Here is a 15,105-nt window from a genome sequence, read left to right on the forward strand (position 1 = left end):
ACTCGACGATGGAGACGCGTGATTCGCTTATAACTTCCTGTAAACACCTCGACAGTGCATGCCGCGCGATGTTTGGAGATGCTCCTGTAGTGTGGGAAAGCGAGCCATCAGGGTGACGCCTCGCTCTTGACCACTGCTAGCTCCCACCGGAATCTATTATTATAACTTTGTTAACCTTATCTTATAATCTCGTATAATATAGCATAATCTTATAATGCTTTCTATAAATGGCGCAATTCAGACGAAAGTCTTCAAGGCTCACTAAGGATTCATGCCGGGATGTGCAAGCGGAAAGCGAAAATACATGGTCATGATCATGATCATGCATTTCTACGTCACACCTTAGCAGTCTGCGCATGCGCGGAAGGGGCCTTCCATGTCCTGTCTCTGAGCCTGTCGTTAAAGAGATGGTAGTTTGGCGTTTCACTGTCTTCTCTTTTGTCTCCCCTTTTCACGATATCGGCATGTAAAGTGTACCTAAGAAACCTAAGCAGTAATATGTTCAAGAAGTTATTTTAGCATGACGATAGCGTTCGCGATGATACGTCATCGTTGTGACGTCACGTTAGCTCCTTTGAGGACGGTTACCGGACGCTACATGCAGAGCAAACACTTTTCCACACCTTCACGAGGGCCTCTAATTACTTTCGCGAAGAAAAAAAATACAAAGCAACTAAGAAGCAAGTCGAGCGTGGAGAGCGGATGCGAGAAAAATGAAACGAGGTGAGAACTGGAAGCCGAGGCGCTTGCGCAGCACGCGTCGAGCGCTTGCCGAACGACCCTGACACACCTCTGCGTTAGCGAAAAGAATACAAGGAAAGAAACAAACGGCGAACAATGAGGGATCACAAACGAGTAAATGAGCAACCGGCTGCAGAACTATATGCGACTGATGTATGCAATGCAATGGGACACGATCACGTGAGGCATAGGCATGAACGTATATGCAAGGGTTCCGTTTACAGCCCTTCCAACGCCGTGGAAGGAATGGTGTGTAACCGAAATGCACGGGAGAGTAAACGTACGCCAGTGATGTTTTGATATCGCCGTGTGCACACTCTTGCGTGTTCGTACGTGCTATGTTCCTATCACACAAACGCGCACGCAGGTTAATCAGTGACGTACATCCAGAAGCATCACAAGGAGGTCCAACACAGTTAACCTCCTTGAAGGGGGGGGGACACTTGCAAGGGGTGTCCCTCCCCCGAGTCTGAACACACGGGAGTTGAGGACCAACCTGATTAAAGAAGGGTTCCTTGAGAACTGAAAGAAGGGTTCCTTCATATCAGTCGAAAAGTTGCAGGAAGTCTCAAATACGCAACGCTTAACCTTACGTACACGGAAGTGAAGCCGAGACTTCCGCAACGAATTCCGTATACGCTTCTGAATACGCTGCTGCTTAGCATTATCAACGAAAAGCTTGGGCCGCGCAGCATGGGAGCGTTTCTGCGTTATCGTCATCGCGACCGGCATTTTTTGCTCCTCGTTCCGCGGGGCGCTTTGTTCAAGCCATTGAATAAACACGACAGGCATGCATTATACGGTAAGGCCGAAACGGAGTATATATAGCTTGTTTGGGCCGCTCTTTCTGAGTAAACATTTGAGATTCACAAAGGAGTTGCCGGTCCTGAATGGTAAGCGAGCCCTCTAGGAACTCTAGAGATACTCTTTTGACGTGCGTCACTGCGCATGAACGCCTTTCTGGAAGATGTCTTCACACCTAAAGGACTTTAGAGTGCCCGTGTGTCAGGGCTATTAGAAAGCTTCAATTTGCCGCATCCCCAAAGGCGTTCCAAGGACTAAGCACATGCGTCGATAACGCGTGCCGCCTCTATTCTTGTAGATGGTTTTTCCACTTGAATGACTCGCCTCTGTTCCGCAGTTTGTTTAGCGCACTCGTGCTCTGGCCGAACGCTGTGTGTTTGCGAGCCGATGCCAACGTCGTTCTCATGGTGAGGGATTTCTTTTGTTTCAACCGGGCCGTGAGCTACAGAGAGGACTACCTACGTTCGGGTCTAATGAAGACATTGTCTCACTCCCTTGCGGAGACTCGTGGCGGAAGTGAGCGGTGGTGGTGACGCGGTGTTTTCGCGCCCCGTTTGCCGCGACTTTTCCGTTCTCCTGCGTCTTCAAAGGAGACTGCGTATCGGCACGACTGGGACGACAAAGGAAATGGGATAGTGGTAGCCCGAGCTTTTGTTTTCCGTTTCCCGCGTCGTAGACGACTTCCGCGACCTAACTAGCTTTCGTATACGTCAGGGCCACGCCGCTAGCTCAACCGCCCGCGCCGCTCATCTTTGCGGCAAGCAGCACGCGAGGTGGAGAACACGTGGCGTTGGCCCCAGTGAATCTCGTGGAGTGCTGTCAGTTCCGTGCCGGCCGAACGGAGTGGCTGTCTGCCTACTTGTTTTTCTTTAGTTTGCTTGAACAACTAGACAGTTTTAGTATGTGAGCACCTTGCCCTTTGCGTTTCAACTGGTTACCGGGAACAATACGGCAGCAGCGACGCCGACATTTCATAATGCAGTTTCACCAGAAGAACGCAAGGCTAGTTTTACGATAGTTAGCGTGGGCTCGCTAACCTCTGTTGCGATGAACCTCAGTTAACCGGAATGAACTACAGTTACCGCCAACTGCAGTTGGCACCTGTTGCACGGGAAAAGCTGTCCTCGGTTACGGGCTGCGAAGCGGGTCACGTGATACTCAACTTCACGAATAAATATATAAATGTTCAGCTGCTTTTCTAAGTCTACAGGAAAATAAATGTATAAGACGATATCATGGTGACCCCCTGCCATTCCTCCAAAGGGGCGCCAAGTCTAGCTGTCGCATACCTTTACTCAGTCAGATAAAGCTGTGCCGCCATTGTCTAAGTGCAGGGTTATGGCCGTGCAGACTTTTGACGATAGCGGCAGAGGAGGACCTCTGATGTTGCATTCCACTTCCCCCCTTTAACCCCAAAAAGTCGCGGACCAAAGGCAGGCCGTTTTGAGTAGCACGTCATAGTTTCACTTCCACTTTTGTATCTGTTGCAAAGTTTTCTTTCGGACTCGGCCATTGAGGGTGGGGTGGGAGCGTTTCAGTAAAACTTAACCCCACCCACCCTCCCTAGTCGAGAACTACTGCGCACGCCTATGCATACACCCGAAAAAGGGACTCCCTCAAGCTCTCCAATTTCGCGATCGCTATGGCAACACTCGCAAAACGTGACTGACGTGAAAAGTCACGAAATACGAAGAAACCAGGAACAAAGCGAGGCACGCTAATTGTCAGCGCTTACTTCAGAGGGGACCTGACCGAGCCCGTACCGGCCATGACCGCCGCAGGGGCTACTTCACCGTACACGGCCGCTCCGTCTCTCAACTGGCTAAACACCCCCTCGCACGCACAAATGGACACACGAAGCCTGAAGACAATGAACGGCCGCTACGCGATGCTATCGGCACTGGGCGGCTCGCCGCGGGCGCTCATGGCGACCACGCTAGAAGCAGCGTGACGCGGTGCTATGCCCACGTGCTGCTACTGTTTTCTACACTATGTGTAGTAGCGTTTCCTGCCGCATGTAGTTTCGTACAAAAGTTACGTGAACGCATTCTGGCACTACAGGCTGTTGGCCGATAAGTGGTTCAGAAGGAAGGCAGCGGTGACGTCCATCAGCAATCTGTTTCGAAGGGGAAGCTCATAAATTCCGCACATGGCAAATTAGATCTTTTGGAACAAAACTACCTTGCTTACCAGCTGGTTCATATTGAACTAGTGACGTGCGGCGCACGCATAAATACAAACAAGGAAGGCAGTACAGAACGCTCTGCGACGTACTGCGCTTTGCAACTGTCTTCGTTTTCTGTCGTTCTGCTTGCGCAGCACTATATTAGCTCGGCAGTTCTTTGGAAGCCTTCAAGTTGGCGAAAGGTTCATAATAAGTACATAGTGCCATCCACCTGTTTCTAGCACGATTATCCAAAGGCGTTCCTTTGCAAGTTACAAGTGTATGGATGATACTTTCTGAAATGGTTTGCAGCTTCGTGCTACAGACTAGTTGATGGTATTACCCTTTCACAACATCCATCCATCCATCCATCTATTCATTGCACTGTATACTTTAGAGTGTGCTACAATTCTAGTAGAGTCTACAACACACCTACAGGGAAGTTTGTGCTCAGACATCTATGCGTGCTAGCTTTTCTGGACATTGTATAATTGTGCCATACTCTCGTATTATCTAATAACGACGTCTCGAGCCTATTGGGATTGTCGTAGTGTGCCTACTGAAACGATCCTTATGACATTCCACTAACTCCATATGTTTCCCTACGGAATCTATATGTTTTGCATGTATTTGTCATATATTTGCCACATATTTCTGTACGAATCTTACGGAAACATGAGGAATTACGGGAATGACATACGGAACGTTTCAGTAGTGCATTCTAGGCTGACAAGACGACGGATTAGGTAACACAATAGAACTTGACTATGCGCCGAACAGAAACCCATGGGAACGGTGGTAGAACGTATACTTGGAGCATAGATCTTACAAAAAAAATATTTTGTGTGTGTGATTTAGAAAGAAAAAGTCGTAGTTAACGCCCCAGACACAACGCCCGAAGGAACAAATGCAAGAGTATTAGTAATAATAATATCTGCGATTTTACGTCCCAATGCCACAATACGATTGTGAGGGGCGCCGTACTGGAGGGCTCCGGAAATTTTGGCCACCTCGATTCTTTAAAGTGCACCTATAGATCTAAGTGCACGGGCTTCAAGCATTTCACCTCCATCGAAATGCAGCCGCCGCGGCCGGTATTCGATCCCGTGACCTTCGGGTCAGCAGTCGAGCATCATAACCACTAGACCAACGTGGCGGGTGCAAGCATATTAGGCGAACGAGCGTTGTCATCGATCCACCAATACCATGGACGATCGCAAATACAGGAATCGCTTGACGCAATTATTTTATGTGATAACCTCGTGACTGATGCCGCTTAATTCCACGGCGCTTCAGACGATTCGCAGGCACTTTCAGCCGGACAGCAGTTTCCGGCACGTTTGCCACGCCTGGCCTAATCGCCCTCTGCAGGCTTCTGTTCCATCTCCGCCTAACCGCACTCGCAGGACGCGCCTATGCTCCACGGGTGTGGGAACCGAGCCAAATGTAATCGCTCGCCAAGGCGGCCCACGTCACCAACAGAGGCCCGGTTGGCAATCGTCACAAACACTCCGTCTGTTACTCACGTCGCTTCCTCGCTGATAAGAGCGTACAGCTGCAGTCTTTAACAACTAAATAAGAACAAAAGAAGCGAATATGAAGCCGGCATAGAGCAACGGCTGCCTCCAACGAAGTCCATAGAGCGCTCTTGTGTATTCGCGGTTTCTGCATGGGCAGCCCGCGCGATGAATACAAAGCAGGCGGCGTACGATACCTCTCACATTGTAAAACGTTGCCTTGAGGGCACCACGACCTGTCGACGCGCAGAAGCGGGTGCGGTGTATCGTCGCCGCCTTCGCGTCTTTATCGCCGACAAAAACGCCCGAAACGCGAGCTCTGCATGTTTAAGCTGCGTAGGCTCGACTTTGCCCGCGGAGACGGCCAGCACTGCCAAGTGTATCGCGTCACACGCGCGTTCGTTCGTGCGACGCGGTTCACGGCGAAGCTCCGCGACATTTCCTGCCGCGAGAGCGTCGAGCCGTCAGGGTGATTCGTAACCGTCGGCATTCGGTTCAAAACGAATGCCAACTCAATTCGCAGCGCAAGGGCCCACAGGGGCGTGGGCACGAAAAAAGCGCGGCCACGCGGTTTGCTGCGGCGTCGACGTTCGAGAAGCCCTGATATGCTGTAGTTAGGCCTTGAGACATTTGTATAGCTATACGGGACGTTGCACTTGCGTCATGACTCTCCCTATTTGCCTATTAATGCCGCTGCTTCCGTAATTAAAGAAAAGAAAAATAAGTGCAAGGCAGCAGCCCAGACGCGAGCCCTTTGGTCATAAGATGCGGGGACGTGGCTTCTAGGACCTTGGTCGTGGCCCTCATAAAATGCACCGCACTACATAGAGCCTTCTTCATCGAAGTAGCGTTAACTCTGACAGATTGGAGTTTCAAATTGGACAATCACAGCTCTCGCGCTACGACTTGCACAGCTCTCTTAGCAGGCAGTGAGAGACGTACCCATATAAGGTACGTACCTTGTATGGGTACCTTGTATAGGAATGCATATATGGGTACCTTACATGGGTACCCATGTGGGTACTCATATGGGCACCCATTATGCAGTAAATCTGCTCCGTACGGAGCAGAGGTACTGTAATAATGTCTCTCATATCGAACCATATACAGTAACTGAATATTTACGATAGACCCACACACTGCACGTCTGGCATGCATGTCGTCCATGTGTTGCATTGACGCCATTCGTGCAATTACATTTCATGCATTTAGCTGCCTCGATGTAGGCAGCCGCTGCGATCTTATCGCACAGTACTGGATTACAATACTGGACGGTATAAGTTTGCGCAACTCCAGCTCTCTTTGAGGGTCATATACAGGGACTGTAGTGCGCATGCCAGGCCCACACGGCAGGAACTAGCGCACGCTTTCTTGCCAGTGCCAGGCGTCTGTTGCGTCGACGCACTCGCTTAACTCTGAGCGCTCCTGTCTGATGCATGCGAAATGAGTGATACGCGTGGGTTTTTTTTCTCTTATCCGAAGCTGAGGATGCACAGAATATAGATTTGCCACAAATCTTCACAACTGGATATACCCGATGCGTGCAGTTTACGCAAGGTGAAGGTGACCCCTGTATACAGATTAGCATTCTCTCCAGCATGCTGCAAATTTTCGGATGTGATGTAGATCTGGTGTGAGATGGAGAGCGGTCTACGGGAATATTTTATCGGAACTAGCTTCGCATTACGTCAAACTCTGAATAAAATTTCGAGGCCTGTATACTAGCGCCCGAATGAATTAAGCTCCTCTTCCTTTATCTGCGAAGTTGGTTTCCCGGATGATATAGCGTTATAACTCGAAGAACGGGCAGGCAAGATTCACTGTACAAACATCCAGGCACCCAAGCAATGGAGAAAGCTCGCAGGAAGGTTTAGGCTTGAAGCGATTACCAGAGATAATATACCGGAATATCTTTGCGTAGCGAACGCTTCTCTTGTCCGGCCTACAGGAACGATTATTCATTATCGCGTCATTCCTCGTTTAACCGTTGCTGGTGACTTCAATCTACTTTCACTGTTATTCACCAACTCCGTGGTTGAGGAAACACACAGGGACGATCGATGTGAGCGAAAAGCGTGCCCGGATGTTCTGTGCAGAGCAATGCGTCTTGTGGTACTTGTTATCTGAACTCGGGACAGCCCGGTGGATCGTTCGATCCAGCGGTGGTGGATGAACCTCTAGGAGCAAGCAGGAATCACTGCGTTCATTCCATGAAGAGACAATATTTAAATGATTCCCCGCGATGAGACGCAGTCACCAATATACAGTTGCCAGTAAGCGGCACACCCTTATACATGTGTCTTGGACATATTTATTTATTTATTTATTTATTTATTTATTTATTTATTTATTTATATTAGCATTCCGGACATCGACGTTCTTAGTGACCCGTCACGATGGTCTAGTGGCCATGGTGCTCGACTGCGGACCCGAAGGTCGCGGGATCGTATCCCGGCCGCAGCGGCCGCCTTTTCGATGGAGGCGAAAATACTCGAGGCCCGTGTACTTAGATTTAGGTGCACGTTAAAGAACCCCAGGTGGTCGAAATTTCCGGAGCCCTCCACTACGGCGTCCCCTCATATTCATATCCTGGTTTTGGGACGTTAAACCCCAACAATTATTACGTTCTTAGTGTTCTAGTATCTCATGCAATGTGTCCACACGAAACACGACAGAGTGTTTTATGGAACCATAAGCGCCTGTGCAATGTCGATGAAGGACTGGCAACACGGTTGCATGCACTGTGCGAATCATCACATAGGAGGTGACTGGGCTCACAGAAACTACCCTCTCTGCAAACAACGTCCCGCTTTCGAGCTTCCGAGAGCTCCGTGCACGCTTCGCTCGCCTCAAATAGGAGACCTTGTGCAAAAGTGGTCTCCAAACCGCTGGACCCAATAAAGTTATTTCTCTCTCTCTCTCTAGGCACAGTGCAGCTGCGTGTCGCAGCTTTTCGCCTGGAGGACCCCCAACAAATGCGTTGGAAAAAAAATACGTTCTTATTCCGAGTAGATGTGTACAGCTTACTTGGACTGGCGTCGAAGCTGGATCCTCCAGTGTGGATGACGTCGACAAAGTCGGCGTCCGACGGGTCCAGTCGCACCACCTTGTCAGTGTTGGCAAAGTACGGGTCAGCCGGATCCAGGCCTGCAATAAAGGAGGCGCGCGGAGCGCTTTTTGTGTCAGCGCGGGCGTACATCACGTACACACTGGGTCTACTTGCCAAGTGCGTAGTTTACGTTTGCATGCTAGGCCTTGTGTTGTTCATAAGGTCAAGTCATTTGTACCTCGAAAATAAACTAATCAGGCAAAGTACGTACGCACCAGTGCATCACGTACGATTGTTTAAACGTACACGAGGGGCAGTATAGCGCGTTCTTCTACAACTTTCTGCCCTCGTAAAAAAGAAAAAAAGGAAGATCTGATCCATCCCGATTGAAATCATGATTTCCACTACACCACTAGTGTGTACACTATACCCACGATAATATCCAGCATCCATTCTAGTAGTTTCTATATTGGCTCGTGTCAAGCAGTCCCTATGAAGAATGGCTTTTTACCCCCAGCTCCTCCATCAATGTGACAAAAATTAAGCCTTGTTATTATTATAAACGACTCCGTCTTAAAGCGAAAAGGGAGTTCACGTCCTCTGTTCGACTCACCGGTGATGCGTCCGATTCCCTTGACCCTTTCGCCGGCGTAACCAGCGATGTGAGCGCCCACGTTGTAGCCAATCAGGTGGAAGTCACTGCCGGCCACGCTGTAACGGTCCTGCGAGAAGAGCCACACTCTCAACAAAGTGCGGAACATAGAAGCTCCACGCTGGGCTAAGCTGGCTCGTGCCGCCATCGTACTGCAGAAAACAAAGTACAAAAAGCGCACAGGGTACGAGATGAATGCAGGAAAATGCGCTAACTTCGAAAAAATGAAAGTTAGTACTAAAAACTCACAGGGTCCCTTATGCATTCACCTAAGACTACTCTAGCCGAAAGCCATGTTCTTGTTTTCTTCTCGGTCTATGTAGTGATCCTGTCCTGCCACCCTACGAAAGCTTTCTGCGCATAACGTGGTTTTGCACTGCCTCCAGGATCGGAGGCACCTCACCTGGTTTTGCATTGCCTCCGTGATCGGCCCTCTTTTGGCCAAATTACGATACCATGTGATGACGACACCATGTGACGTTACGTCACGTGGCACCAAAGTGACGTCATGATGACGACACCATGTAACGTTACGCCACGTGACGCCACAGTGACGTCATGATGACGTACGTCACACATTTTGGCGGTCTGTGCCGTCATGATGACGTCCTATGGTGACACCATCACGTGTTGATGCTTTTTTGTATCACTCGTGTTGCCCACGACTCCGACGGTCAATTTTCGCGTTTGATGAAGCATCTAGGCGTTCGCCTTAATGAGTTATCGATTGTCCTGTCTTCATCGCGTCCGCTGTTCGCTTTTCGCGCAATGGTTTCTGCAGTAGTATGAACAGGCAATACTCCCAGACCTCCTTCCTTCGGTCGTGTCATCATCGTATATTTGTGTGGTGCTGCGCATCACGGAAAATGTCTCGTGGAGCCGACTACTTCCAAGTATTCTCTACCGACCTGCTTAAACAGAAGCCATATTATAGCTGTGGACTTGCCAATCCCGTAACTGCGCCAACTCCTTGCTGCCCACAACATACCTCAGCACAATGCTGTGCCTGGTAAGACGACGAGTGAAGGCAAATCGTGGCACGGTACACTCCGTTGGAAAGTAATGCTTCAGTCTGTGACAGACAGACAGACAGACAGAGAGAGATACAGGGAGGAAATAGAAGTTTTTCTGCCCTTAAATCTTACTATTTCAGTGCTTACGATAACTTAGAGGGCTCTGTCTGAGAAAATAAAGTTAGACATAAATTTGAGCCCTACATAGCAAACGCTTCTACTTGTCTAATGAAATGTTAAAATATTTTTTTTAATTTTCATGAGTGTTCAATTAAGCATATTTGTTGTTGTGCGCATGTGATTTGCTGTCCTATAGGTAATTGTTTTTGACCGGGCACTGGTCACATATTCTATTGGTTTAAGTAGTTCGTGCGCATTTACAGAAATATAAATAACAGAGAGCTGAGCTAGTTGGTAAGTATTCATTCTAAAAGAAAAAAAAGATAGGGCGTGCAAACACGGACACAAGAGAGAAGTCAGGACACCACAAACGCCGGCGTTTGTGGTGTCCTGATTTCTCTCTTGTGTCCGTGTTTGCACGCCCTATCTTTATTTTAGAAATATAAAGGTTGCTTTGGTTTTACATTTTAGTTAAAACTAAAGTGAAACAATGAATTAATTGCGACTGATACACAACGCTCTGGAAACACTATTTTCGTTAATTTAACCACCATTAATTTATTAAGGTAAGAGAAAATCAAGGTCAAAGTTTCATTTTCATATTTCGCGCTGAAATCTTCGCGCATGACGTCAGGGATTTAAAACAGCTTTTTTTCGTACTTTTGGTATCATTTGTTCAACGAAATATTCTTGGTATGGTACATCTCTGCCTCTCGCAGAGGATAATGCGCTACATATTCACTAGTTAGGAATTACGTAGGCCCTAGTAGACGCCGTCAGAATCTATGACGTCACGGCGATTGGTGCTGGAACTTCAAGGTGGCGTCGCCACCGGCACTTTGTTTTTGCGCGTTTTCTCGCTTATCAAGCGTCTTCTCCCGGCCAGCGTGGTTATTTTGAGTGTGATAGAGTAATTTACTAATACGAGAAAAATCGTTTTTCCATTTAGGCGTACAAAAAGTATTTAGGTGACAGGCCCAGCTGACAATGTGGGGTATAACATGGCCTGGAAGATATGGTATAACTTTGACTATCTTGGCTTTCTGAACACGCACGCGAACGCAATAAAGTGGCCGTGTCGGATTTCTGCTCTCGTAGAGATGCAACGACACTGTCAGGAGTCGAGCCCGTGACATCGTGCTCAGGAACGGAGCGACACAGCCACCGATCCACCATGGTGTTTTTTTTATAAAATTTCGAGGCCTTGTGTGTAGGCAACGCTCCGATGGGCGTAGGTGTATGCAGAATGCAGTTTCAACGATTCTAGTCTAAAAAACGCTCCAAAGAAATTGTAAAAAGAAAGTCAGTCGCACTAAACTCATTCGGCCTAACCACCGCGAGTAGAGCCAGCGCTTCCGTTTTTGCTCGCAAACTGAATCGAATTCCGGTGCGATGCTTCAACCGATCCTATGCGCAGTCGCGACGCTCAGCTCTTAATTAATCATTCCCTTCACTAACCGTTTGAATCATTACACGTCCATATTAACCAGCAGGGTGATAATACATCACGAATGCATGCCGACGCTCCGACATTGACTAACGAGCTCACTGATAGCTACAGCTACGTTTTTAGCATTCATAATTAGCTGGATTTTCATCACCGTATGTGCAAAAGCTACGCGTATAACGGGTCAAACTGCCGCTAGCTTGCTCCCAGGATGAACTTCCATATCGTTATTCAGTTTCTGACTTGTTGCTTTTTTTCTCTCAATTTTCTTCCTCGTGGTTTTTCCTGCCTTATCGCCGGGAGGACAGCTATGAACGCATAAAGAAGAGCTGGCAGCTTGTCAAACACTTCAAAGAAGACCGAGTGGAGTGAATCAAATGAGAAGAGAAAATGGATAAGATGCAAAGGGCAATTCTATTATTGAGGGAGTTTAACGTAGTGCGAGGAAGCAATCCGTCCGCGGAGTTATTAACCATTTTCTGCGATTGAGCAAACCTCCAGTCGCCGTCGATGCCTGTTGGAATATTGATTTAACGTCTAGTCTTTCCTTTTCCCTCGATATTGTCGCTGTGAATGATATTACAACGGAATGGCAACGATGATGAGGTTGAGTGTGTCGTATAGGTCTCTGCGAATTCCATCTCATTTCATTTATTTACGTAATACTGCGATCATCTTCCAGGACCTTCGCGAGGTGGTTACGCAATTCAAAGTGCGAAATACAGAAAGAAACTACTGGCACATATTTGCTTAGTGTGCAAGGTTTCGAAAAAAAAGTTCAGAAGGGATTCGAATAACAATGTCCTTGGGTTTACAACATCAGTAATGTCATTTACTTCTTAACGGTTGTAGGGTGACATTATTTTCCGCAACTACCTATTTAAAAGAATTGTGTTAGAGGCTATCATTGTCGTTGCCCTGTGGTATAACCCGCAGAAAATGCTAGTACACGTGATGTGTCTTTGTAATAATGACGAGTGATTAATTGAAATATTTTAAGTAAGCAGCTCGATTTGTTTGTGCCAGAGACAGCAAACTACTCCGCCTAGAAGTTCTGAGACATGCGTACGAGTTGTAAACTTTGCTCTTGCAGGAAACTGAAGCTTCCTCATTTTTCTTCGGTATTATTCTTTGTAAACAGATCTCATATTATTACAGCATATCCAAACAAAGTTTGGACTATGATATTATATACAAGGAGTAGGACTTCAGGCATCGCTAGTTTTAACGAGCGCCTTAAGAAGGTTTGTTTCCGATGACAGTTTCACGTGGTGGTGTCCACGTGCTTATTCCAAGAAAGATGGAATGTCATTGATCCGTATATTGAGATGTCTGTACGGAGTAACTTCCGGGAGAATCATGCTGATCATGGTCACTGTAATTATGTTATCTTCATCGTCTTCCTAAAGAAAGGCCTGGGCCCGATACAGAGAGGTTTACCTTAATAAGAAAAAGGTGAAGATAGCAGTAAAACAGCGCCGGCGAAAACAACAGACCAGACGAGGAGAAGGACACGTAACACAAAGCGCCTTGTGTTACGTGTCCTTCTCGTCTGGTCTCTTGTTTTCGCCGGCGCTGTTTTACTGCGATTATGAACCAACTAGCCCTAAAGTACATCTTGGTGAAGATAGCTTCCCATTCAATTGGTATAGTGAGAAAAGCCAGCAATAATCCATGGGACACGCGCAGATACACACCGTGGTACAGGTGCACGAGCCCCACACTGATTTATTGCATGCGTGCACATACATAGACAAGTGAAATACGAACAATTTAGGGCTAAGTTACGGCCCAAATTGCTCATTGCGTTTTCAGAAACAGGCGTTATCATGATTCAAGTACCAGAATATTAACGAAATGCTACGTTAATTCCGTCCCGCAAGAGGACAGCAAGCACACCAGAGGACGTGCCGAGGCGAACAAGCCTCTCGTTGTACAGAGTAGACATTACGGGGGTAATTAGAGAGGAAAGTCCGGCTAATTGATGTGTCATTATCGTGTACATACTTGTGGGTGTCGTCAGAAACGTCAAGGTGCGTGTGGCGAGCTTCGGAAACCCGCAAATAATTAATAAAGTTGCAATTAACTTTGTGAGGAACAGCTGGCGCCGCGCCAGACGGCGATGTACCTTCACGCACTGTGTTTAGTGGTCTTCGTTACCGCCTCTGTCGGCTTCACCTATCTCTGTAAACATAGTAACACCAGTAAAACGGACAGTGAGGTTGGTTGACAAATAAGGATTTTATTCCTTATAAGACAAGTGTACCGACAACAATTAAAGGTTTACGGACAACAATTTTCGAAGATGAGTTTATGCCGCTGTACAAATCTCCCGCGTGCAAAGACGGCTCTGAGCAAGTGTGAAGCTCATTAGATGTTGATAAGGTATTCTATTTTGACATTTTTCAATTTCCGCAAGTCATTTCTCGCATGGCGCACCTACTGACATAGACATCAGCGTGACGTCAGGCTGCAGTATTAATTCGGGTGCCTTCACGTAAGACTACAGCTATAGTTGTGATCACGTCAGGTACCAAAACATTCAAAATGGCTGCTTGTGCATCCCCAATGATGCCACGGATCGGAGCGGCCGTGGAAACGTCACGATATCCGGTGCAAGCACGTGACGGGCAGCTCATACCGCGTCGTGACGTCAGTGTACGGTAGAAGCCGAAACTAGCATTGTTTTTAGAAGCATGTTGTAATTAAGTTTCTGAGGCGCAGTCACGCTTACCTGAACATTTTCTGGGATTTTGTGGGCTCGACGTTTCATTTGACGGAAAAAAATTTTTTTCTTGTCTGTACTCCTCCAAGGCTGCTGCTTACTGCTACGTAAATCTGCCTACTGTGCTCCTGACACCTGAACATGCGTCGGCATTACGGGAAAGAGAGAAGGCTAGAGGGAAGGGGGAAAAATGGCAAAGATATTCGTAAATTCTGGCGGGCAATGACGGGATGTAGACGAACGCAGCTGACGATGTTCTTTAACGTACGCCTGCGAGCCATTGGCAGAGGCCTATCCTTTCTTTTCTTTGGTTTTTGCTTTGTCGCTACAACGCAGTTCACCTTGGGACGTTCGGCCAACGGTCGTTAATTGTCCTGCGTTATGTTAATTCGAAGGCACCCCGCCGTGGCCGATGCGTTCCGAACGTCGTCTTTCGAGATAATCACTGTTGCTCGCCCGGACTCAGCTAAGTTCACGCGACACTGGAAGGCAATTGGCACCGACGCCTCGGGCACACATTGCTTCTCATTTGCTTCGAGCCGTAAAGTACGAAAACTACGGGACGGAAGACTAAACGGAACACAAACGAAAATGGAAAGTGAAAATGAACGACGGATGAGGAAACGGAGGGTATCCGCAAAGCTCAAAGACGACCGCCGGCTCGCAACAAAAAAAAAAGATCGAAAAGGAAAGTACGCGTGCCCGTTTACGTCTTCATGTCGCCGCGAAATTGGCAGTCCGCGCACGAACCCACGACCAACGTCCGGCGTGCAGGGCGTGACTGTACAGCGTGTAGCGGGACACCAGCAGCGATGATGACGCGCTTGCACCCGCCGCGAGGCAGGGCGCGGGTACGATCCCCTCATCTGTTAT

At 47.9% G+C, this 15,105-nt stretch overlaps 1 protein-coding gene across 2 annotated transcripts in view; it reads right to left on the bottom strand.

Moving 5' to 3' along the window:
* Positions 1–15,105, bottom strand: part of LOC119405991 (pancreatic lipase-related protein 2) — a 118,979-nt gene that overhangs the window by 14,955 nt on the left and 88,919 nt on the right. For both annotated transcript variants that reach the window (XM_037672812.2, XM_037672813.2), the window contains exons 4-5: positions 8,889–8,997; positions 8,254–8,373 (exon numbers count right to left, since the gene is read on the bottom strand). In XM_037672812.2, the coding sequence (XP_037528740.1) occupies positions 8,254–8,373; positions 8,889–8,997 (229 nt within the window). The remainder of the gene's footprint in view (positions 1–8,253; positions 8,374–8,888; positions 8,998–15,105) is intronic.

The sequence above is a fragment of the Rhipicephalus sanguineus genome, chromosome 9 (assembly GCF_013339695.2).
Source record: "Rhipicephalus sanguineus isolate Rsan-2018 chromosome 9, BIME_Rsan_1.4, whole genome shotgun sequence".
NCBI lineage: Eukaryota > Metazoa > Arthropoda > Arachnida > Ixodida > Ixodidae > Rhipicephalus > Rhipicephalus sanguineus.